The sequence below is a fragment of the Anomaloglossus baeobatrachus genome, chromosome 6, assembly GCF_048569485.1.
Source record: "Anomaloglossus baeobatrachus isolate aAnoBae1 chromosome 6, aAnoBae1.hap1, whole genome shotgun sequence".
Taxonomy (NCBI): domain Eukaryota; kingdom Metazoa; phylum Chordata; class Amphibia; order Anura; family Aromobatidae; genus Anomaloglossus; species Anomaloglossus baeobatrachus.
The window spans coordinates 451,536,299-451,563,353 of NC_134358.1; the positions used below are offsets into that span (position 1 = coordinate 451,536,299).

The 27,055-nt window shown below is 42.5% G+C and overlaps 1 protein-coding gene across 2 annotated transcripts in view; it reads right to left on the reverse strand.

Annotated features, from left to right (window-relative positions):
- Positions 1-289: 289 nt before the first annotated feature.
- LRRC3B (leucine rich repeat containing 3B) overlaps positions 290-27,055 on the reverse strand; it is a 329,771-nt gene continuing 303,005 nt past the window's right edge. For both annotated transcript variants that reach the window (XM_075315267.1, XM_075315269.1), the window contains exon 3: positions 290-4,348. In XM_075315267.1, the coding sequence (XP_075171382.1) occupies positions 3,426-4,205 (780 nt within the window). In that variant the 5' untranslated portion in view covers positions 4,206-4,348 and the 3' untranslated portion in view covers positions 290-3,425. The remainder of the gene's footprint in view (positions 4,349-27,055) is intronic.

Consider the following 27,055-nt stretch of genomic DNA (forward strand, 5'->3'; position numbering starts at 1 on the left):
TATAAATAGATTAAACAACTGTTGATCTGTAAAAATTTGCCAATAAACAGTCATTTGGTGCCACCAGTTGGTCCATGTAAGCGGACCCTTACCCCCTCTGTAGTGTACTTCCTCTTCTGAACTAAATGATTTATATACTGTACTTCATACATTTTTTTTTATACTATCTATAGTTTTAATGTGAAATCTTTATGATAAGCAATAGACAATAAATTAACATTTAGTGAAATATAAAATTAAAACTGACTCTTTGGAAGAACATTAAAAAATCATTGTACGATAGACCGTATTTTGTGTTAATAGTTTTATTGAGAAAAAGGCAAGAAACTTGCATTACTATAATTGATTTTGTTACACATAGCATGTAAGGGCTCACTAGAAATTGTTCCCCATAGTTGTTTATTTCCTGCAGGGGAAAGCATTGGTATTAGTCCACTTTTTTGTGAACACTACGCATTCTGTGGCTTAAGACACTGGTGACTTCCATTAAATGGACCATACATTAGAGGCAATGTACTAGGCCTGTACAGAACAACAGTTCTAGAAAATAAGCTATATCTGCATGGCAATGTCATCTTATTTGTAGTATATTTATGCCAATGTGTATATATAGCCCCCTGTACATTCATTGTTAATGCCAACAAATATGATCACAACATATTACTGCCTACTACCTCTGTAGCTGCAGCCATGGTTCTGTACCAAACTAGTACATTGCCATATTCATAGTTATTGATCAGCCATAACATTAAATCCTCCAGTTGAAGTGACTATTGCTAATTATCTTGTTAAAATTGCACCTCTAATGGTAAGATATTAGGCAATTAGTGAATCATCAGTATATGAATATGAAGATTTTTTGGAAGCAGGAAAAATTGGCAAGTGTAAGGATTTAGGCGACTATAACAAGGACCTTGTAGGATGTTTCTAATATAAAGGGAGTAAAACCTTCTAAAAATGGTCCAAGAAAGAACAACCAAATGAAAATGGCAGAGAAAACACCAAGTGCATCGAAGCTTGCTGTATTTGAGATTGAGTAACCTCAAAGCAGTCATATCGGCCATACTGACCCCTGTCCACTGATGAAAGAGCCTACATTGAACAATTAAAGTGTCCATACTGACACCTATCTACCAATAAAGGAGTGTCTAATGAACAGTCAAAGAGCCCATGGTGAACCCTGCCCACTGATGAATGAGAAAAATCAGAGTGCCCATACTGTCATTTGTCCACTGATGAATGAGCCTACATTGAACAGTCAGAGTGCCCATACTGACACCTGTCCACCAATAAAGGGGTGTTTAAGGAAATGTCAAAGAGCTCATGCTAGCCCATACTGACACCTGTCCACCGATGAAGGAGCCTACATTGAACAGTCAGCGTACACCGATGAAGAAGCCTAGATTGATCAGTCAGAATGCCCATACTGACATCTTTCCACCAATAAAGGGGTGTCTAATAAACAATCAAACAGCTCATGCTGGCCCATACTGACCCCTGCCCACCAATGAAGGAGCATACATTGAACAGTCAGACTACACCAATGAAGAAGCCTAGACTAAACAGTCAGAGTGCCCATACTGACACCTTTCCACCAATAAAGGGGTGTCTAATGAACAATCAAAGAGCTCATTCTGGCCCATACTAACTCCTGCCCACCAATGAATGAGCCTGCAATAAACACAAAAACATCAAGATTGTACTGACAAAAACATTTAGGTGGCCTAGGCATATAAATTATATTTTCTTTTATAATATTTGGACATCTGATGTATTTTATCACTTACCTGGGTTAAAAATGTTATCACGCTGCAATATAGAAGAGGGCAAGGCAATCTAGACAGTGTAATGCTCTTTTTATATCCCAGTTCATGTGTGAAAACTGGGATCCTGTCATTCAAGTGAATGTTATTTTGAAATGTAACACTTTCCTAAAAATTCACAGATCAAGTACCCCTTTTCGTAGCAAATATATTTGCAAAAGGCTGTAGCCCCTTTCAGCAGTACAATGCACCATGCTAAGTTGTAAAATGATATTTAGGAATGGCTTGAGGAACATGACAAAGAGTTAAAACCCTTGTCATAGCCTTCATATTTAAAAGATCTCAATTTGATCAGGCAACTGTGGAATTTGCTAGAAAAAGTCCAATTCACCACTCAAATTTTTTGGTTCTTGATAATACAGGACACTTTGAAAAAGTCTAATTTAGCTTATCGCTTGATCATGACTATATAATATTAGGCAGATGGTTTAAATGTTATGGCTCATCAGTGTAGTGTTATATACACAGTATATAGGAAGGGAGGAGAATAAGAGAGCAAACTAAAAAAGTGTTGATATAGTATTTACTTCTTACTGCAGTGCTTTAGCCAATTATATTATATATTTAAAGGGAACCTGTCACTTGTAAAAACTCTATTAACCTGCAGATATGGGGTTAATCTGAAGGTTAATAGCATTTGAAACCTGCCCGCCGCCTGCACATTAAACCACGCTGATAGGAGGAATAGGAGGAATGCTCCCATCAGCATTCGGGTTTCAGTCATAGGGGTAGTGTCGACGTGTTTCAGTCACCGCTCTGTGTACAAAGAGAGGACCCTGTCCTTGCCACCCACAGTGATTGACAGAAGCTCAGCATTCGAACCTGCTGTCAGTTAGTACAGGGGGTGGTTACAGCTGCCTCTCTCCGTACAAAGAGCAGTGACTGAAGACGCCTCGACACCTCCCCTATGACTGAAACTGGAACACTACCGGGAGGAACAAAGTTCTTTTCCTCTCCGCAAAAGGGATTAGTGTGCAGGCGCCAGGCAAGTTTCAAACTCTATTAACCTGCAGATTAACCCCATATCTGCTTGTAAATTGCAATTTTTACAGGGGACAGGTTCCCTTTAACCAATACCAGATTTGCATAATGGTTACTAACCTATAAAAATAAATCAGTTAACCCAGTCATTTGTCATATTCAAAAGAACGATCGATTAAGTTAACTATGTATTACACAGTTTAAAGTTAAGCCTTTATTTTCTTAGAAATTAAAAAAATAAATATTTCAATATTAAATAGTGAAATGCATTCTAAGTAATGATAACGTACTACGTAGTTAATTAAGTTGATTGGAATACCATCAAAGACAATTGTGTACCATTCAGACAAAGGTTATCTTGTATTGTTGTTGTTTTTTAACAGTGGCAAAAAAATTAGCTACTGTAAATATTCTCAAAAAGGCAAAAAGGTTTACAACAAACATTAGAACTAAATGTGTTTGTTCTAATGAAATCTGATCTAATACCAATGTCTCAGTCTTTGATGATGTTAGATCAGGAGTAGGCAGCTTGTGGCTTTCCAGCTCTTGTCGAACAAAATTACTTGGCGCTTTCTGCTATTTTCTGACTCAACCACAAATTGCCTAAGCCTGCATCAAATACTATACCACAGTGCTAATGTCATCAGCTTCATCAGGTTTTTTTTGCCTGCTTGGCAGGGATTTCAAGTATTCAAGATGCCGTCTTGCATCCTCTTGGTTTTGCCGTACATAGTATACCACATATGATATCACCATGGTGAACCAGCCAAACATAGTGACCAACATGGCATAATCTGTTGTCCTTTTGGGAAGATTGCAAAGATCAGCATCATTAGCATTAGTCAGGAATGCCCGTCCGGCATGCTCATCCAGCACGGCTGTCTTGCAGATAACATTGCTTGCAGTCTCATGATTAGATGCCATGCTTCGCAGAACCTGCTGAAGAGTACAGTCGCAATGCCAGGGGTTGTTAGCAATCCGGGCCCTTGCCTTCAAGTTATTGAAAGCATTTTCATGGACGCTTACAATCTGGTTATCCGACAGATCTAGAGTCTGTAGGGTCTCTGCTACACCTTTGAAAGAATGTTCATCTATAAACTCAATAGCATTTTTGGATAAGTTGAGAACTTTTAGTTGATGAAGATCTTTAAAAATCTCATTAGGGATAGAGGTTATCTGATTGGAGTCTAGGTAGAGTAAAACAGTTTCAGGGGGAATGTCTCTAGGTATTTCCTTGAGATTTGCATTACTGCAGCTGACATTCAAGCCTCCGGAATGAGAGCACAGACAGCCTTTGGGACACATACTGGCAGAATGAAAGCACAGTATCATCAGAACAAAGCTTTGTAGGAGCAGACACATGGAGAGAGAACGTGTTAGCCACAGGTCTACCAAATTCATGCTTAGATGTCAGCATAATAACATGACTACTCCTCATTTACCCAAAAGAAGTAATAAAGGATGCGCCAAAGCATAAATGTAGCTTCATTTTTTAAAGTTCTTTGAATGGAGGATTGGAGTACTCATCAGCTCAGGAAAGGCACCTAAAAAAAGAAAACAACAGTTTTATTACAAGAGCTATATCTCCATTCACTTCATGCAATATATATATATATATATATATATATATATATATACTTCATATTATAAGAACATTTATTTCAGTCAGGATTAATAAAGCTGTGTAAGGATGTGATTACTCTCAATCTCTTTATAATTTCTTACATTTCCTCTTTATTTTTTCTTCCCCATAATTGAACTATTGTAATTTATTATGCCAATAACTGTCAGCCGCTAAGTTGTAGCATTAATCTTGTGTTGCATGGCCATCTTCTGTAAGCGGTAACCCTGGCAGCCAACGTTCACCACTCTGTCAATTCTGACCACTGGCAATCAGCTTAAGGCTCATTAGAACTTGGCAGGTAAAGAACATTAGAATGTGTTTTTCCTTGAGGAAACAAGTAGATTTTTAGTTTAGCATAAAAGTTTGGCAAATGCAAAATATAATGAGACAATAAGATGTAATAATTTTGTCAACACGTAACATGTACATACTTCATATAAATAAATCCTAACAATCTTCAGGAAGCCTCCTCTATATTAACAACAGAGGGTACTTTAAGGCCCGTTTCACACGTCAGTGAAAAACAGTGACGTTTTTCACTGGCGTGTAAAACACACACATGTCCCTGCGTGTGCCGTGAATCACGGCACACGTGGGTTGTCTAAGTGCAATCCGGGCTCCGTTCTCCGTGGCCCGTGATTGCACTTAGAAATCAACTAACATGTGCCCGCTCCCGCTCTCCGTGGTGCTGAATCCTCCCGCGGTGCAGCATCCGGCCGGCGGTGACCCCCGCAGCAGCTGCTTCCGGGTCGGCTGTGTCGTGCATCATTAAGATGCGCGACAGTAATCAGCCGGCTTAGAAGCAGCAGGGAGGACGGGCTGCAGAGGACATCGCTGGACGCCGGGTGAGTTAAAATGTTTATTATTTTAAATGCACGTTTTTTTCTGGCACGTGTTTCACGGACCACACCACTGCGTGGTCCTTGGAACATCAGTGATGCCAGAAAAAAATGGACATGTCTCCGTGCAGCAATCACGCACACGCGGGTACGCTGCACGGAGACACGTGCAGTGAATAATCACTGACGTGTGAGCAGACCCATTCATTATAATGGGTCTGCGTATGTCAGTGATTCTGGTACGTTTAAAAAAAAGCACAAACGTACCAGAATCACTGACGTGTGAAAGGGGCCTAAAATAGGTTTTCCAATATAGTGAGCCACTTTTTACAATTATACCTTTTTATATGTGCAATGTTTATTAACCCCTTAACGACCTAAAATGTATGTAAACATCCTAGGTCTACCTCTCTCCCTTTGATGTGGGCTCATGCGGTGAGTCCGCATTACTCCTCGCACATGGCTGCTCATTTGATCAGCAGACGTGCAGCTAACAGGCACAGGTTAAATGGAGATCCACCCACACTTGTTAACTCCTTAGATCACTCTGTAAAACTCTGACAGAACGTTCTAACGTGCTCCGGCAGGGATCGCGCTTCTCCCCGCCTCCATCGGCAGCTCCATGAAATGATAACTGGGCGCTAATGGGTTGTCATGACAATGCATGGTCAGCTGATGGCCCCTGTCACTGTCATGACTCACTTCCTGTGAATGCTGGCAAAGTGACGGCTCTCACAGGAGATCAGCATTTCTGTTGATCAGAGAGATGATGAAACATTGGCAGAAGCAATCAGATAGTGAAGGTATAAAGGCCCCTAAGGGGATTAGCAAAATCAATAAAAAAAATGTTAAAAAGAGTTCTAAAAAATCTGAAAAAATAAAAAAACCTAAAAGTTCAAATCACCCCCTTTTTGCCCCATTGAAAATAAAACAATAAAAAAATACCCCTCCCAGATATTTGGTATTGCTGAATTCAGAAATGCTCGATATATCAAAATATAAAATCAGTTAATCTGATCAGTAAAGGGCGCAGTGGGAAAAAAAAATCAAACTGCCAGAATTATGTTTTTTTTAGTAGCAGCAACATATAATGCAATACAAGGTGATCAAAACATTGTATGTCCTCAAAATGGTATAATAAAAACATCAAGCGCAAAAAAATAAGCCATGACCGAACCCCAGATCTCGAAAAATGAGAACTCTATGAGTCTCAGAAAATGGCAACAAAAGACTACCGTATTTTTCGGACTATAAGACGCACTTTTTTCCCCCCAAATGTTGGGGGAAAGTGTGGGGGTGCGTCTTATAGTCTGAATGTAAGGCATGGCTGCGGGGAATGAGGGTGCTGTGGTGGAGCGGGTCATCGGCAGCATGTGCAGGCTGCAGCAGCGCCTGCCGTGACCATGTGGGCTCACTCATTTCATATGCATGCATCCTCCCGCCCATCATCTCTCAGCACTGAAGGTGGCGCTGACAGGTGGGCAAGATGATGGGCGGGGGATGCGCACATAATTAGCAGCCAGCCCGCGTGATCACCCCTGGCAACTACAGCCTGGAATGATCATGTGTGGCTATATTCACTGCCCCCCACACATCATCATCAGCACGGGGTGAAGTGAATAAGTACGGAATACTAACCGCTCCCTGCAGCATTGCGATGTCCTCCTGTCTGCCGGCCTGCTGATGTGTGTAGAGAGCGGTGAGCACAACGATGATGTCATCCCTGTGCGCACCGCTCTCCACACACATCAGCAGGCAGTCAGACAGGAGGACATCGCGATGCTGCAGGGAACGGTGACTGGCTCCAAACAGGTCTGACAGGAAGACAAGCGATGATGCTGGCACTGGCAGGAAGACGAGTGATGATGCTGGAGTGAAGAAAAGTGAGTATAAATGTTTCTTTTTTTTGTGTGCCGCAGGTTGCAGGTCGTATACCAGGATGGGGGTATATAGCAGGAAGGAGGTATATAGTAGAATAAGGGTATTTATCAAGATAGAGGTATATAGCAGGATGGGGGTATTTATCAGAATGGGGTTATATATCATGATGGGGGTATATATTAGGATGGGGATTGTTACGGAACTGCCTAATAACAGGTGGACACAGGCTATCAGGCAGTCAGGGTCCACCGTGCAGAGGAAACCTGCTGCTGGTGATAACATAAGGTTAAGGGAATCTGTACCACAAAAGCGGTACTTGTCGCTGTTACCTCACAGCGGCACTAAGACCAACTGCGGTACTCCCTATTGACTCACAGAGACTACCAAATTAGCATATACGTAAATGAGGGAATGCTAAAAGGCTTATGGCGAGTGCCTAAATAATATTAGAGATGGACTGGTAGTTCCTGTTCATTCACAGAAACTACTAAATGAGTGCGGATGGTTACCCCAACCATAGTCCACTAACTAGCTCCTCTGTTGCCTCACAGAGGTAAAGTAATGTATTTAGTGACATGTGTGTAAATGTTCACACACTGTATGAATGAAGGCAAGGAATCCATTACAGGTCACGGAGATCCCTGGGCCCTAACCTCTATTAACTCATAGAGGGTGAAGCATGTACCTAAGGTGTAGGTGCGAACAGTACTACCCGTACTGCCTAGGCTCAATGTATAAATCCCTGCCTAAGCCCCTTGTGCTTACCGCACTGTAGGGAGTCAGGGAGCTCTCTATCCTAGCCGCACAGAAGAACCAGAGAGTCACCTCAGAGCACAGTGAGAGAGGATCCCTGCCTAAGCCCGGTTCCACTAAGGTTCGAGGAAGCGGCCACTAGCGGTGCACTAGTAGGTATGGAGCACTTAACCAGTGGGTGCCCACTGGCTTGTGACAGTAAAGGCCCTGTCACACACAGAGATAAATCTTTGGCAGATCAGTGGTTGCAGTGAAATCATGGACATATTGTTCCATTTGTACACAGCCACAAACCTGGCACTGATTGTCCACAATTTCACTGCAACCACAGATCTACCACAGATCTGCCACAGATTTATCTCTGTGTGTGACAGGGCCTTTAGTATAGGCTAGCTAGTAGGAGAGGTCACACATGAGGCGGCTACCCCATGCATGCACCAAGAACGACTGAGCGCCGAGCAGCGTGCTGTGGGGTCCTTTATAGACTAAGCACCACCCACAAGATGGAAGCGCTCAGGGCTCAATCAACCCTCAACCAATCAGAATCGAGAACGTCAGCGGTGACATCACCCGTGACCAATCAGCAACCAGTGCATCACTGTCACGTGATCCTGCGTTAGCGGTGACATCACCAGCGACCAATCAACGGCTGCCACGTGGTGAGCATGTGCAGATCGTGACAAAGCTGATTTAGTGCAGGAAACAGCTTGTCTACTCAGACATGTGCAGAAGCCTCATTTCAGGACTTAGCCTCAGCCACTAAGGAGTTCTCACACGGGTAGAATGTCGTGGCAGAGAACCAGAGGGAGAAGAAGGAGAACGCGGACCAGCAGACCCACGACCCGTAACAGGGGTATTTATCAAGATGGGGGTATATATTAGGATGGGGGTATATATCAGGATGGGGGTTTATATTAGGATGGGGTATTTATCAGGATGGGGGCATATATTAGGATGTCGGTATTTATCAGGATGGGGGTATTTATCAGGATGGGGGTATATAGTTGGATGGGGTATATAGCAGGATGGAGTATTTATCAGGATGGGGGTATATAGCAGAATGAGGTTTTTATCAGGAGGGGGTTTTTTATCAGGATGGGGCTATACCAGGATGAGGGACATATATACAAGGATTGGGATCATATACAAGGCAGGAGGATCATTACCAAGATGGGGCACCTTAGTTAGAGAATTTGGGAACATTATCCCCATAACAGTGTCAACAGCAGATCCTTGCCCCATAACAGTGTGTCAGGACCACACTTTTTGCTTAAAATTTTATTTTCTATTTTCCTCCTTTAAAACCAGGGTGCGTCTTATGGTCTAGTGCATCTTATAGTCCAAAATATACTGTAATTTATTTTTTACAAACTTCTGAATTTTTTTTCACCACTTAAATAAAAGTAAAATTATATATGATTGGTATTTACTGACCTGCGAAATCATAATGCCAGGTTAGTTTTACCATATAGTGCACATAGTAATTAAAAATAAATAAACAAAACAATTGTGCAATTTTACTTTTTTTTGCAAATTCACTGCACTTGGAATTTTTTTTCCTGTTTTTCAGCACAATATGGGGCAGAATGAATGGTGTCGTTCAAAAGTAAAACTAATCCCGCAAAGAACAAGTCCTAATATGACTATGTTGATGGAAAAATAAAAAAGTTGGAATAAGGGAAGGAACTAAAATGAAAATTGAAAACTTGCCGGGTGGTGAAGGAAAAGAAAAAAATAAACGGCTACAAAAACTATTATTATAAATTCCTATAATACTACAGATGGTTGATTATGCCAAAATTTAAATTCACTAAATTGCATGGATTTTACAGGACAATTTGTTTTACATCGAAGTTATTTCCTGCAAATGGAATGCTCCTTATATTGCTTTTGGGCCTTTTCAAGCCGCAGACGGTAATAAAAATAGGATGAAAAAAATAATAGATCACCAGTCACCTGTTTCACCACCCAGCAGCCTGCTGGCTGATCCTTCATGATTCTTGTTTTTGCTTTCAACTGCTTCACTCTGGGCCAGGACCTCTGGCTTGACTGTTCATCTAACATAATTACGCCTGATTCACACGTCCATGAAAAACACAGACGTTTTTCACTGATGTGTAAAAAACACATATGTCTTTCCAAGTGCCGTGATGCAGATGTGGGTTGTCCATGTGAAATCCATGATACATGATCCGTTATCCGTGATTGCACATGGACTTATACTCACCTGTCCCCGTTCCTGCTGTCCGTGGTGATGAACTCTCCGGCTCTGCTATGTTTCTGGCCGGTGCTGACCTCCGCTGCAGCTAGTTCCGGGTCGGCTGTGCCTGCATACATGAATATGCATGCAGTAATGAGCCGGCTCTGAAGCAGAGGCAGCAGAGGCCGGGGACAAACATTGCTGGAGAAGGTGAGTTGAAAATGCTTTTTATTTTCAATGTCTGTGTTTTTCTGGTACGCCTTTCACGGATCACACCATAGTGTGGTCCGTGGGACATCAGTGATGCCAGAAGAAAACGGACATGTCTCCGTGCGGCAATCATGGACACGCGTGTATGCCGCACGGAGACACGGTAAGTGAAAAATCACTGATGTGTGCGAAGACCCATTGATTATAATGGGTCTGCGTATGTCCGTGATTCTGTTACGTATAAAAACTAATTCATATGTACCAGAATCACTGACGTCTGAAACAGCCTTAAGATCGTCAGTGCCTCTGAGTATGCACCTCAGTTACTATGTGCACTGCAACACCACAGTGACATCAGATGCCTAATTGTTCTGGAAGGCTCGTCCCTATGTGAAGCAGGCCAAAGAAGGCCAAAGAAGATGCATTCGTTTTTAGAATTAAAAAAGAATTAATATTATAATATATTTTTTTTAATTTTTATGGTCAGCTACGGTAACTAAAATAGCACTTGCAGCCATGTTGCTGAATTTCCGTGAAGTAAATGGCCATAAATTCATATTCTGGAGGAGAATGTATATTTTTGTAAAATTCAAATGCCTTTGAACATATGCAGAAGCTCCACTGCTCTGATCATAAAGTGTCAAGTTATCTCCAAATCAAAATGCTGTGGAGAGAAAAGCGCACATAGGGTCTTATCTGGCAAACAATGCAGGCTTAGAAAATGAAAACAGGTGCTCACCTATGGAAGTTGTGACAGGCACAACTCCTATGTATGCAGAAAATGGTCAAGCAGCAGCCCCGATGATGCAACAGGGAATCATGAATGGATAAGAAAGTCGGGTTTAACACTGCGCTAAAACCATGAAGCCAAACGATGTGATGAATTCTTTGCTATATTTTCTTTATTTAGGCCAGGTCTACGCGTTTCAAAGGCATGTCCGCCTTCTTCATCAGGACAAAGGAAAAAACAGCATGATCATGCTGTTTTTTCCTTTGTCCTGATGAAGAAGGCGGACATGCCTTTGAAACGCGTAGACCTGGCCTAAATAAAGAAAATATAGCAAAGAATTCATCACATCGTTTGGCTTCATGGTTTTAGCGCAGTGTTAAACCCGACTTTCTTATCCATTCATGATTCCAAGTTATCTCCAAGTCATAGCATCTGCTCAGCATTCAGAAAGTCATGGAAGACAGCAGTGTCAGCAGCCTCTTCTTAGTATGGAAAATAGAGGTAACTAAACGTTGTCCTGCCCAGAAAATTGAATCAACCTTGTTTTTCCAAAAATTTGACCTCCCCCAAAAATAAGACCTAGCAGGAATTTTCAGCATTTTCGGTGTAAGGCATAAATTTAAGCCCTACACCAAAAACAAGCTCTAGTCACAGTTCAATAAGGAAGCATACCTGCAGCTAAAAAAGATAAAGAATACTGCAGGACACTTCATTATAGAAAGCAGACACCCCAAAAGAGAGAAGAAATAAGAGAGAAGACCCTGCAATTATACTCACCAGACTCCGAATGGGAGGACCTGCAGTGAAACGCATATCAACACACATCAGATCGCACACCCACACATATCAGATTGCGCACACAATCAGATTGCACACTCACATATCAGATCACACACACAAACACACAAACATCAGATTGCACACACAATCACACATGAGATCGCACACACACACTCACACATCCAGCGATACCAATTCCTTTCGGCCAGCAGGGGAACCTGGGACGCAGTGCAGTGAAACACATAGAGACCCTGCGTGGAATGCATTGATGCATTCCACGCTGAGTCCTCCACGCATTCCACCGCAGGTCCTCGAGTTCCACTACACTGCATCCCAATTTTCCCTACTTCCTGGAAGCAATCGGTATCACAGGATGTAGTGAGTGAGTGTGTGTGTGATCTGACGGGTGTGTGCGATCTGATGTGTGTCTGTGTATGACTATGAATGTGTAATTGCGATCTGATGTATGTGAGTGTGTCAGTCAGAAGCAGCGGAGGACCGCTGTGGAGCATACCTGCTGGGAGCACCTACCAAAGATCACAGGAGGACCTGGGAGCCACTCAGACATCCGAGGTCTGGTAAGTATGATTCTCCTGGGAAGGGGGGGGGTCTGCTTTTTTGGGGAGGTAAACTTACCACCAACCATGTTTCCCCAAAAATAAGACTGACCCAAAGATAACCCCTAGTGCTTTTTGGGGGGAAAAAAAATATAAGATAATAAAACACGGTAGATCTAAAGAAATTCCTCTCTATTGCGGTTAATAGAAGAAACTTGTTTTTCGAGTGTATTGCTCTGTCATATCAAAGATGCCAATGACATTAAAACACATGTACACAGTGCTTTCCCACTAAAAGGCTACCTAAAGATTTCAACAATTTGATCATTATTTCTATTCTCTTCCAAAAATCCATAAATCACTGGCAGCCCCACTCCCCTTGACATCCTACGATTTTAGGCATTAATTCTACAACTAGTAACTTATTCTACTATTTCAGTCTTTTTTTCATTGAAATAAGTGAGACAATTGCTGACATATCATGGGAAGTCAACTATTTTTATCACTTTAGACGTAACACTTTTATATTCCAGGATAAGACATGAGTTAAGTCTCAAATGCACTGATCATTATCTCAAAAATGATCGCATTATTCTGGAAAATCTGAACACCTACATTTATATTAGAAATAACTATTTTAATTTTAATGGAAACATATCACCAGATATCAGAGACAGCGATGGGGATGAATATGACCCCAACTCTGGGATGAGTCGGCTGTTAGTGTATAACTACTGTGTCATATATGTTTTAATATTGTGGCTGTCTAATTCATACCAACAGGTACTACAACCACCTTCCTCCAAACTCACCCATAGCGTATAATTGTGCAGTTCAGACGCTGGGTTAAGTCCCAAGCCCTACGCACGTTTCAAAGTATTCTTCCTCGGGGCCTTTGAAGGAGGGTGGTTGTAGTATCTGTTGGTATGAATTAGACAGCCACACAGGAGAGTGAGTGGGATTCTGTATGCTACTTGAGCGCCATCTAGTGACCATTTGTGGATATTTTTCGTCAATCCAAATTAATTTATGTAGATCCACTCATACTCTAGTGTGATATATATATATATATATATATATATATATATATATAACTTCACCCTTACTCACCTTTACATAACTCTATGTGTTGCAGTCTAGATTTGGAGTTGAGTCCTTATAGGGCTGTATTTGGTGTCCTCACATTGTCCTATTGCTCTATGGCTATGGACTGTAATTAATATAGTAAATAATATGTTCATTTTTTAACCCCGTATTGTGATAATCTTTTTAATGCAATAAACTGTTTTGTATTTTTCTAAATAAAATTTGTAATGAATTTTTAACAGTTTTGTGATTAATTATATTGAAATACGGTGGTATAATAATGTTTTGGGTCATATAACTGTCAAGTGTGGGGTTTAATTGGAATATGTGTATATAAGGGAGTGACCTGCTGATTGATAATGAACGTCCACTGTTCCCTTGGTTTTGTTTTCATTAACAGTCCTCTCTTAGTATATTTTTTTCAATAACAACCATATGGATTGAAAGCAGTAATGCATCTAAATCATTTGAAAAAAAAGTTCCTAAAAGAGAATTTTCTTTCCCATAATTACAAATAAAATATACATACACCATACATAGACTACGCATTATATAATTACACAACATGTTCAAATTTTCCAAGACGACCATTAAAATGTAAAAAGGAAGTAATTAAAAAGTTTTGTTTGTTTCTCGTGGTGTTACGCTTCCACGTGAAGTGTAAAAATATTGTGTTTGGTCATGCTGAAGCCATATGGATTTATTATTTTTTCCAAATGTTTGCTCTTGTTAATTAAGTTCCAGTGATGACAGTAATGTTCTTATTTATGTTCCTTCTCCATGTGCTCCAGAGATATGAGACAGACACATTAGTTCCACATTTGACTGCTCTCTGATCAACATTTGCATACTGTCATTATTTTTCTTGTTCATTTTTTCATTAAAACCCTAAAATATGCTTTACAGTCTACAGGGAACAATTACCAATGAGGTGGAATAATGGTATCTTGCCTCCAGCCGATTGTAGTCGACAGGGGTAATATCAGTAATAAATTAACATTTATGGAACCTCGATTGTCATCCAATCTCAGTCTCCAAAAAATGTGCATAAATGAGCACAACAATTGTAGATGACTGGCCACATATTTTTACCGATGCTAGAAAATGACATCTTTAAACTGAATGACTAGTGTGGACAATATTCATGGAAGAAGAAGACAGTACTTGAAATACAGTAATAGGATTTATTCCATTTCCAACACATATACAGCAAAGAAATACAAAGACAGATTTCTGGTGTCAAGCGTCCTATCTCAAGTCATTCAACACAATGACATTCATACATAATCAGCAACATCGTGGACTACCGGGTCAATTGCCATAACAACACAAGAAAAATAATTTCTATATATTATGTAGTCCCACAGAAAACCAACATGTGAAACCAAAGTCCTCTATTATATATATATATATATATATATATATATTAATCAGTGGTCATTTATGGTCATTTCAACAAACCATTGCTCGGAGTACATTTAGCAATTGATAATCGCATACATGTTATTTATGCAATTATGTACATAATGGGTACTACAGTATGTTTACTGAAATATAACAAAAGCATATATTTATAGATGGCTCTGCTCATCCCTGAGGCTAAATTGTATTTAATAGACTTGCCTGGGTGTGAAATAGTATTATATTTATTCACAGAGCTACCTCGCGTGCTGTTGATGCATGGAAATGTACTTGGGACTTGCATAAAATGTCATAGGAATGCTATTAGAAAAGTCCCTTTTTCAATGTTTACATGCCCGCTTCACAGTTTTGCTGAGTTATGACGGCTTCTAGATGAAAACTAAAAAATAACTTTTAATCAAATAGTACATATTACTGTTAAATGTTCATAATCAAAGCTCCAGTCATTGTCAGGGCTAGTCCCAGGTTCCGGCAGTTCTAATTCTGCATTTGCTTTGACCCTAGGTGACATTGTCCCTCCTCTTCCTTTGTTGGTGATTTATGCTCTTAGGCTCATTTGAATACCTAACCAAGTCCTCCATCTTTCATGGCAGAAATAAAAAAAGGGGCTGCTTTAGCTAATGAACTGAGCCAGTCAGCCCCATACAATACATTTTTGTCCAAACAAATGTGGAGTAGAAATTTAAGTTCTTCTTAAAAATATCCTTATTCACTCTAATTTGATTGACAGCACAACATTTTGACAGACAGTTTTGCTTTAAAGGGGTTGTCTGGAACTTTATATTCATGGCCTACCCTTAGAATAACTCATCAATATCAGATTGGTCGGGGCTTAACACCAGACACCCCTGCCAATCAGCTGTTCCTGGTGTTGGCAATGGTGGGATGTACTCAGTTGTAGAGGCGAATTGCACAGCTTGATCAACTGTATAATGCACAGCCATGCCTATTTATTTCAATAAGTCAAATGAGCCTTTGTGACTGGCATTTAACACAATGCATTATATTGCATCAGTGTTCATTTGAGGCTAGTTGCACTAAGTGAATTGCAAATTATTCAAATTTGAAATTAATTTGATTTGAATTTAATCAATTCACTCATCTCAATTTGGCATCAAAGTGTCTCTTAGAGCAATTTATTTGATGCAGATCTACAGCTTCTTCTCTACATAGAAGCTCCCATATAGATCTTTGAACCAGTTGACTCCAATAGTACAGTGAAATGCTGTATTTATAGTGTACAGTGGGTAAGATTAGTTCAATTGTTCAGTTAAATCTAATAAAAAAACACTACGAACATATAACAAAAATGAGCAACAAATTGACATGATAGTTTTAAATATAGTCCCTGGGTTTAGACGGCACGATTGTGGTCATTAAACGACCGGTACATTCAAGTCGATTGGCAGTAGTTTCATAGCAAGCTGCCCACAATTTTATGCATGAATTAATCAACAATTTGATTATATGATCATAGAATATCAGGTTATTGGGAGCAAATTACCTGTTTACACAGGACAATGTGGTGCTGAGAATGAAGATGTTTAAGTTTGTTTAAAAATCATTGCAACTGATGAATGAGTATTTTGCTCATTTGTCAGCTGTTTGCCAACCTGTTATTTCAAATGCTTATTTCCCAATTATTAGTCCAGCTACTGTAAATGGACCTTTGCTGTGAGATGATAATCTGCTTAGTGCAGTACAATGAAATGTGCTCTACTAACATCATTGAGGGATGTCCAATGCTTGTGCCAATTGTTTGTGCGGGTTAAAGGACGCATCTTAAAGAGCACCTGTCACCAGATTTGGCGACTATAAGCTGTGACCACCACATATATGGCATTCTAACTTGCTGTATATAAGAGCTCAGGCCTCTGTGTAGAATGTAAAAATCACTTTATAATACTCACCTACAGGGGTGATGCGGTGCAGACTGGTCGGATGGGTGTCTCCCTTCTCCAGTACCGCCACCTCCTCTTTCGGCCATCTTTGTCCTCATTCTTCTGAAGTCTCGATGCATGACATGTACTACATCATGCACACTATCCGGCATTGAGGTCCCGCACCGGCACACTACAACACTTTGATCTGGAATACTCAGGGCAGATCAAAGTGCACCTGCGCAGGACTGCAATGCTGGGTATTGTGCATGATGTAGGACGCATCATGCACCCAAGCTTCAGAAGAAGGAGGAGAAAGATAGCCAAAAGAGGAGGCGCCAAACCGGAGAATGGAGACACCCATCCAACCAATCTGCACCGCACTGCCTGTTAAGTGAGTATTATAAAGTGATTGTTATGCTATACACAGCAGTCTGGGCTCTTACATACAGCATGTTAGAATGATGTATATAAGGGATCACTGGTGGTAACCACAGCTTATAGGCCCAAATCTGGTGACAGGTTAAGTAATTAAGGTGACCCCCTTAATTACAAAAAGGTTCAGGTTGTTATAACTGGTTTTAGACTAGTCAATGACTTGAAACATGGCAAAGTCCATTTCTTAATATGGAAATAAGTTATTAGCTTCTCAAAAGACATAGGCGCAATATGTCATTGCTCATAAACACAAATACTTTGTAAATCCACTTTCCATATGAAATTACCAGAATGTAATTTTGAGAATTATAAATTGGTGTCTCAGGAAAAAATCTGAATAGGATCCATGCAACATAAATTCATGGAGACCATCAAAGAGACTTACCCCTATTAAACAGTATGACAAGATGCTAACTGAATTAATAGATATCTTGCTTGGTCTTGCTTGGCTACACAAATTCTCCCTCAAGCACGTAACTTCCAGTTGTCCTTGATTCCACATTTCTTTGCCTTTGCTATTTCATTGTCTAAATGTTGTGTGATTTTTTAATAATTTCTAACTAAGTGAGAGATAAACACAGGGCAGGACAATATGAAGCATTAGTGTAAATGTAAGTTTCTATGATGGACACTGCAAATATAGCTACTTGGACTGACAAAGTGGTCATCAAGACAAGTAGTTGCTAAATGGGGCATATATGGCATATTAACATGATATGTCATAAATGTCCGATAGTTAAAGGGGTAGTATCAAGTTGGAAGTTATCACCAACCCATAGGATAAGGGATAACATCCCAATTGCTGTTGTCCGGTCTCTGGATCCCCCAATGATCCTGGGTACTGCAGTTCTGAAAAGCCCCATTTGAATGAGCTGTGGTCAACCAGGTGCGCTGCAGCTCCATTCATGCTTAATGGAACTACTGGAATCAGCTAAACGCTGCACTTAGCTTGTCTTCAGCGCTCTCACAAGCATCCACAGAGGGTCAGTATGCACAACTGACCACCACTCCACTCAATCACGGTTCTTCGGAGGCCCAGTCCTTGGGAATGGTGGGGTCCTGTGATACCAATGTGATATGACTGAAGAGTGAGTGTGATTAGATAGGAATCCTAATCAAAAGATAGTGATCACAGGTCGTATTGATCCATCCAAACTCAGCATCAGAGAGGTGTCTTCTGGTTGACCCGATTTCACCATGATGAAGAGTACGTGTTAAGTAGATCTTGAACAAAACCCTATTATGAGGAAGGAACGCTTACAGCTCAACATATGCAGGAAACCAGTGGTTAATTGGCAACATGTGTAGGAAACTAGCAATGTAAAATTCACGGGTCATTGCAACATATGCAGGAAACCAGTGGTTAACCAGCAACATGTGCAGGAAGCTAGTGGTGCCCACAGCAGCATGTGGTCAGGTTACATGACCATGACTCAGTGCACACGACGACCACAATGTACAAAGTTTGGTATAAAAATACAGGGCTCGCTCAGTGAGACAGGGACATTTCCAGGATGCTCAAAGTGGACGCACTGCGCTTATGATGCAGAGGTCGGGTTGTTTTCCTTCTCACTAATCGAGTCCCTCCGATGAGGAAGGAATGCTACAACATACAGTAATGTTGATGCATATTTCTGTTATTGTATAAGATTCTATGACTATAAGTGCTAATGCCTATGTACCATTGATTATTCATGTACTATTCAAATAAATAATAACTTGCTATAAAGAATCTTAGTATTCGTGCCTGATTAGGATATCAGTGAGCGCTTTGTAAGTACGGGCTTTTAGCCCCTTTTTAGGAGAATCTAGCAAAACATAAATTGGCGTAGTCGTGAGGATTACTTCTATAAGAAGTAATTAACGAATTCTTGTAATTTAGAAATTAAAAACATATATTTGGCAAATTTCCAGATTTTTTTTTAAATCTTTTTGCATAGTGTCAAAATGTTCAGAAAACGTAAGGATAGTGTAAAGGAGGTTGTTGTGGAGATTCCCGGCTAGACTGAGGCTCACTACAATCTTATAGCACATGAATTGGTCAATTGTGGATTTGCAGAACAATGGTAGGATAAGTTCAAGGGTAGTGAACCTACTGATGTTGTGAATGTACTCAGTAGTGTCCCTGTGAAAGCAGGTGATGTGTCTTTAGGACGGCGCATCTGGATTTTGGCAAGTGCATATCGCGCGATACATGAGCGTAATCTAAAGATGCAGAAGAAATGTTCCCAGATGGAACAAAAGATGATAGAATTAGGTGGCCAGAAAACAGTTCTGGAATGTAATACTCGACTGTTGAAGGATAAATTGGAACATTATCAGAATGTGGCAGAAAAAGCTGCCGTAAAAATTGCTCAAAATAAGTACAAGAAAAGAAGAGGAAAGGTAAATAAAACCAAGGTACATAAAAGTATCGCCTCAGCTTCTGTAAGCTGGGATCCCGATACTTGGGATGGGGATGTGTGGGATTCATCTTCATCATCTGATGAGGAGGATTACCATAAAGGGAGGATGCAGGCTAACCCAGTAAGGAGGTGCCTAGAGAGGACAGAGAATGAGATCATCCGGGAACATGTCCAGGATGGTCAGGGAAAACTGCAATATGACGAAGATGGTAATGCTATCACAAGTGAGAGAACGATTCCTCATGTAAAGAATCGAGTAACCATTGAAGATTACTCTCAGGGAGAAGTTGATAGCATTTTAACACAGTTTAGACAAAAACCAGGAGAAGGAGAAATTCCCTGGTTGGTCAGGGTGCACGATCTCGGAGGAAGTGGAGTGCACTTTGACGCCGGAGACGTGGCAAAATTTGTCACCATGTCTCGGGACCCAGTAATTCAGAGATCAATAAAAACATATTTTGTTGATCATAATGAGCAAGGCACTCAAAACTTAATCATGATCTAAGCCCATGCTTTTCTGGACAAATACCCATCAGAAACAGACTTTCCCATCAATAATAAACCTTGGTATACCTTAAAGGATGGTATGAAACGGCTGAAGGAAGAAGAAATGAGGAATGCTCTTCCTCTTTTGGGAATGGTTGATGATTATCTCCAGTACCCATTGACAGCCAGCATAAGAAATAGGCTGGTTAAACATGCTCCTCCAGCATACAAAACAGTTATTTTAACCTTAACTGTAGCGCTGACTGAAGAATCAATCGGTGTAGTTCTAGGGAGGTAAAGAAATCAGAAGGAAAAGGGGAAAACCCCCAAAGAAAGTGTCTTAGGAAGATTTTCAGTCAGTTTACCCATGGAAAACAGCAATCCTCATGCGAGGGAGGCCACTTGATAAGTAAATATGAAAAGCAGTTCAAGAGGCTAAAAATTAACTTTTAATCCTAATACATTAAAAACCACTATTAGGTGATACATAACCAAAAGCTCCCTGGTATTCTGACAGCTCAGAAACTGCCATATGGTGGATAATATGGCAACCAAGGAGCCTAAAGATATAACAAAAAAAACAAAAAAAACACAAAAAACATAAACAATAATTGAGTAGATTATTTCACTTAGGAGGACAGTAGTCCATATAGTGAGAATATAAGAAAACTAGAAGGTGGCCCGATTCTACGCATCGGGTATTCTAGAATTTACGTATTGTGTAGTTAATGTATGATTTTTGTTATATATATATATATATATATATAAATGTTGTTGTGTGTAGTTACCAAGTGTTTGTGTAGGGCGCTGTACATGTTCTGGGTGTTGTCTGGGTGTGGCGGGGGGTGAGAGCGGTGTTGTATGTGTGTTGCGTGTGTTGCGTTGCTTGTGGAGTGCTGTGTGTCTGTAGCGTTGTGTGTGTGTGTTGCGCGGTTTGTGTGGGTGTGGTGTGTTTTGGGGGGAGGTATGCTTTGTGCAATGTGTGTGTGTTGCGTGGTATGTGCGTATATTTATGTATGCCGCGGTGTTTGTGTGTTGGGTGTTGTGTGTGTGCAGCGTTGTCTGTGTGTGTGTGGGTGTCTGTGTACCGCGGTGTTTGTGGTTCCCAGTGTGTGTGTGGTGTGTTGTGTGTGTGTGTTGGGGGGAGGTGTGCACCTCCCATCGTGCTCCATCCCCCATGCTGCGCACCCCCCATCGTGCTCCATCCGCCATGCTGCGCACTCCCAAACGTGCTCCATCCGCCATGCTGCGCACTCCCAAACGTGGTCCATCCGCCATGCTGCGCACTCCCAAACGTGCTCCATCCGCCATGCTGCGCACTCCCAAATGTGCTCCATCCGCCATGCTGCGCACTCCCAAACATGCTCCATCCGCCATGCTGCGCACTCCCAAACGTGCTCCATCCGCCATGCTGCGCACTCCCAAACGTGCTCCATCCGCCATGCTGCGCACTCCCAAACATGCTCCATCCGCCATGCTGCGCACTCCCAAACGTGGTCCATCCGCCATGCTGCGCACTCCCAAACGTGCTCCATCCGCCATGCTGCGCACTCCCAAACGTGCTCCATCCGCCATGCTGCGCACTCCCAAACGTGCTCCATCCGCCATGCTGCGCACTCCCAAACGTGCTCCATCCGCCATGCGGCGCACTCCCAAACATGCTCCATCCGCCATGCTGCGCACTCCCAAACGTGGTCCATCCATCATGCTGCGCAGTCCCAAAAGTGCTCCATCCACCATGCTGCGCACTCCCAAACGTGCTCCATCCCCCATGCTGCGCACCCCCCATCGTGCTCCCAGCCTCCCCCAGCATCAGCCTCCCCCTCCCAGCCTCCCCCAGCATCAACCTCCCCCAGCATCAGCCTCTCTCCTCCCAGCCTCCCCCAGCATCAGCCTCCCCCAGCATCAGCCTCTCTCCTCCCAGCCTCCCTCCTCCCAGCCTCCCCCAGCATCAGCCTCCCCCAGCATCAGCCTCTCTCCTTCCAGCCTCCCCCAGCATCAGCCTCCCCCAGCATCAGCCTCTCTCCTCCCAGCCTCCCCCAGCATCAGCTTCTCTCCTCCCAGCCTCCCTCCTCCCAGCCTCCCCCAGCATCAGCCTCCCCCAGCATCAGCCTCTCTCCTTCCAGCCTCCCCCAGCATCAGCCTCCCCCAGCATCAGCCTCTCTCCTCCCAGCCTCCCCCAGCATCAGCCTGCCCCTCCCAGCCTCCCCCAGCATCAGCCTCCCCCAGCAGCAGCCTCTCTTCTCCCAGCCTCCCCCAGCATCAGCCTCTCTCCTTCCAGCCTCCCCCAGCATCAGCCTCCCCCTCCCAGCTTTCCCCAGGATCAGCCTCTCTCCTCCCAGCCTCTCTCCTCCCAGCCTCCCTCCCCCCAGCCTCCCCCTCCCAGCCTCCCTCAGCATCAGCCTTCCCCTCCCAGCCTCCCTCAGCATCAGCCTTCCCCAGCATCAGCCTCTCTCCTCCCAGCCTCCCCCAGCATCAGCCTCTCTCCTTCCAGCCTCCCCCAGCATCAGCCTCCCCCTCCCAGCCTTCCCCAGGATCAGCCTCTCTCCTCCCAGCCTCCCCCTCCCAGCCTCCCTCAGCATCAGCCTTCCCCTCCCAGTCTCACCCAGCATCAGCCTCCCCCTCCCAGCCTTCCCCAAGATCAGCCTCTCTCCTCCCAGCCTCCTCCAACACGCCGTGCTCCTCTGCCGACACTCACAGATCCGATCGCATACACTCACACACACCTGATCGCATACACTCACACACACCCAATCGCATACACTCACACACACCCGATCGCATACACTCACACACACACACACTGACGATATCGCACATCCACGCTCACACTCACAACATCCGGAGATACCACATGCTTCTGGCCATGTGATCCTCCGGAAGGTCCTGGAAGGTCACAACAGCACAGTATCAAGGCCGAGAAGCAAGCGATATCGCCGGATGCTGTATGTGGATGCGATGTGATGTGTGTGTGAGAGTGAGTGTGAGCCGGTGTACACTGGTAACTATGATACACATCGGGTAACCAAGGGACCTTAGTTACCCGATGTGTATAATGGTTACCAGCGTTCACGGCCTCCGTCAAGATCCCAGCATCGCAAGGTTATGTCTGGCGCTGCTGGGATCGTGACGGAGCCGGTGTACACTGGTAACTATGATACACATCGGGTAACCAAGGGACCTTAGTTACCCGATGTGTATAATGGTTACCAGCGTTCACGGGCTCCGTCAAGATCCCAGCATCGCAAGGTTATGTCTGCGATATCCCAGGATGTTGTGAGTGTGTGGATGTGATGTGTGAGGTGTGTGTGAGAGTGAGTGTGATCTGATGTGTGTGTGTGTACTCACCTGGGAGTCGGACCTCCGTGTCAGTTGGGCCAGAGCGAGCGTGCATTGCGTGAGGGGGGCGGGGCCTGCAGAGAGCCGGGGCGAGAGGCCAATCCGTGTGGGGGGGCGGGGCCATGGCGAGCCCAGCGGCCAATCAGCTTTGTGTCACCGTAAGGACACAATTTTGGAGCATGACAGACAGACAGACAGACAGACAGAATAAGGCAATTATATATATAGATAATAAAAAAAATCTCAATATAAGAAACAAAAATATTGGATACTGGTTCTCAAAGGAGGAACTGGCAGTACAATTGTAATCAATTCAGATGAGAATAAATTGAAACAATCTCACCCATATCAGGTAGCTTGGGTTGCCTCAGGGTTGCCTCTGTGTGGGTCCTTCCACTCTCATATCGTACTGACCCTGCACATCCCTAAGGAAACTTACTTCACCTGGCACCCACAAGCTTCTGCCCTAACAAGGGCAGACTACAGCTGACCCTCACTTAATACCTCTATACCGTTCCTAGCCTTGTCCCTGAATTTATTCTCATCTGAATTGATTACAATTGTACTGCCAGTTCCTCCTTTGAGGACCAGTATCTAATATTTTTGTTTCTTATATTGAGTTTTTTTGATTATTTTCTTATATTCTCACTATATGGACCACTGTCCTCCTGACTGAAATAATCTACTCAATTATTGTTTATGTTTTTTGTGTTTTTTTGTTTATTTTGTTATATCTTTAGGCTCCTTGGTTGCCATATTATCCACTATATGGCAGTTTCTGAGCTGTCAGAATACCAGGGAGCTTTTGGTTATGTGTCACCTAATAGTGGTTTTTAATGTATTAGGATTAAAAGTTAATTTTTAGCCTCTTGAACTGCTTTTCAGTTTACCCATGGGAAGAACTGGCTGCAGCCGTGGCCACAAACGTCATGGAAGGAAGGGCTAATACACAGACTGAAGTCTGTGTAAATGAAAGTTCAGAAGGAAGTGATTTACCATAGGTAGCCAGCCAAGCCCCCCTTTTGATAAAAAGGGACGAGCGTCCCTACGTCAATCTTAGCATACATTGGAAAGGGGAAAATGTTCAAAGAGTCCCAGCTTTTATTGACACGGGGGCGGAGGCTACTTTAATTCATGGAAAGCCAGAAAAAATAAAAGGACCTTGAGTAAAAATTGCTGGACTAGGTGGTCAAGTTATCACCGGGGTTCAGACACAGGTAGCTTTGAAGATAGGTAATTTACCTATCAAGAAGCATACGGTGCTGGTAGTTCCTATACCAGAATATATTTTGGGAATTGATGTCCTAAAAGGAATGACTCTTAATGTAACAGAAGGAAAATTCTCCTTTTGGGTTAAGTCTTGTCATAAGGAAATGCGACCGGTGGTGGTGGGCAAAGTCAAAATGCCCCCTGTACATGTGCCTCCAGCTACAAAAATGGTAGCAATGAAACAATATCGAATACCAGGAGGTCACAGAGAGATAGGAGAAACCATTAAAGAATTGGTAGAAACAGGGGTAATGCGCCCTACTACCGCATGGAATAATCCTGTCTGGCCAGTTAAAAAGAGTGATGGCTCCTGGCGCATGACAGTTGATTATAGGGAGTTAAGCAAGAATACTCCTCCTTTGACAGCTGCAGTTCCGGATACAATAACGATTGTGGAAAATATTCAGACTCACTCCGGAACTTGGTATGCAGTAATTGATTTGGCAAATGCTTTCTTTACTATACCTATAGAAGAGAAGGCTTTAGATCAATTTGCATTCACTTGGTTAGGGAGACAATATACCTTTACCAGGTTACCTCAAGGATGGCTACATAGCCCCAGAACCTGTCACCGGATGGTGGCAGAGCATTTGGATGGATTCGATCTACCATCAGAAATGCAGATCTCACATTATATTGATGATATAATGATACAAGGACAAGATGAGCAAAGTGTGAAAGATCAATTGACAAAACTGGTTGCTCATATGAGGAGTAAAGGATGGGAAATCAAAGATGCCAAGGTTCAAGGACCGTCTCAGGTGGTAAAATTTCTAGGGATTCAGTGGAACAAGGTTGAAAAATAAAAGGTTTTGGTATCGTGTTAGCCAGTGGAACAAGGGGCACAGAGAGATCTTGCCCAATGCCAGACAGAAAATTATTAATTTTCCGGTCCCTAAATCCAAACAGGAGACTCAGTCTTATATTGGATTGTTTGGTTTTTGGAGACAACATATCCCTCATTTGGGACAAATGTTGGCTCCTTTGTACAAAGTAACGAGGAAAAAATATGAGTTCCACTGGGGAGAGGAACAGCAAAATGCGTTTTAGATGGTCAAGGAAGCGATACAACAAGCTGTGGATCTATGGCCAATGTTGTCAGGACCCGTGGAGCTGCATGTGTCAGATCAACATATGTATGCCAATTGGTCACTTTGGCAAAAACAAGGCGGAAAAAAAGAGTTCCTCTTGGATTTTGGAATAGAAAATTACCAGATGCTGGAGAAAAATACACTCCTTTTGAACAGCAATTGTTAGCTTGTTATTGGGCTCTGGTGGAGACGGAACAATTAACCATTGAACATGAGGTATTGCTGAGACCAGCAATACCCATAATGCAGTGGGTGTTGTCCAATCCTAACACCAATAGGGTGGGGCATGCCCAGGAACAAAGTATCATTAAATGGAAATGGTACATTTCGGAAAGGGCCAAGAAGGGAGAAGGCGGGATTGCCACTCTACATGAGAAAGTGGCAGAGGTAGCTGAGGAAACATCTTTTCCCAGCAAAGCTGCCATGCTAGAAGAATCCCCGGTGAAGTGGGGGAAAGCATATGAAGATTTAACCGAACAACAACAAACACATGCATGGTTCACAGATGGATCGGCTCGTTATGTGAGTGGGAAAAGATTGTGGAAAAGTGTTGCATATAATCCCAGATTGGAAACATTTCTGTCAGTAGAAGGGGAAGGCAAAAGTAGCCAATATGCAGAACTCTATGCAATATTCATGGCATTATCTTTTGAACAGGGAAAAGAGTGTCATCTTTATACCGATTCTTGGTCAGTAGCAAATGGATTAGCCACATGGATGATGGGATGGAAAAAACACAATTGGTTAATTCATGGAAAAGAGATTTGGGGCAAGGAAGTGTGGCAAGACATTGAAGAGATTATTCAATTTACAAAGACCACTGTATTTCATGTCGATGCTCATGTCCCTACTGACTCACTTGAACGTTTTGTTTAATTCAGAAGCAGATAAAGCAGCAGCCATCAGACAAGTCAGTCCAACAGTTGACAAGGAAAAAGAGGCATGGTTGCAAGGTACAGCTGTTTGGGCACACCAGAAAAGTGGACATTTGGGAGAAAAAGCCACTTACAGGTGGGCTCAGGAAAGAGGTGTGCCTCTTACTCTTGATATCATTAAAGAAACCATTCTACACTGTCCAGTGTGCCAACATTCACAAAAGACGGAGGTTCCACATACAGTAATGGGACACATAGGTCAAGGACAATTACCTGCAAATTTGGCAGATGGATTTAATTGGTCCATTACCAGAACGTAGAGGGTGTAAATACGTCTGCACTACAGTAGACACATACTTAGGTTTGATGGTGGATTTTCCCTGTAA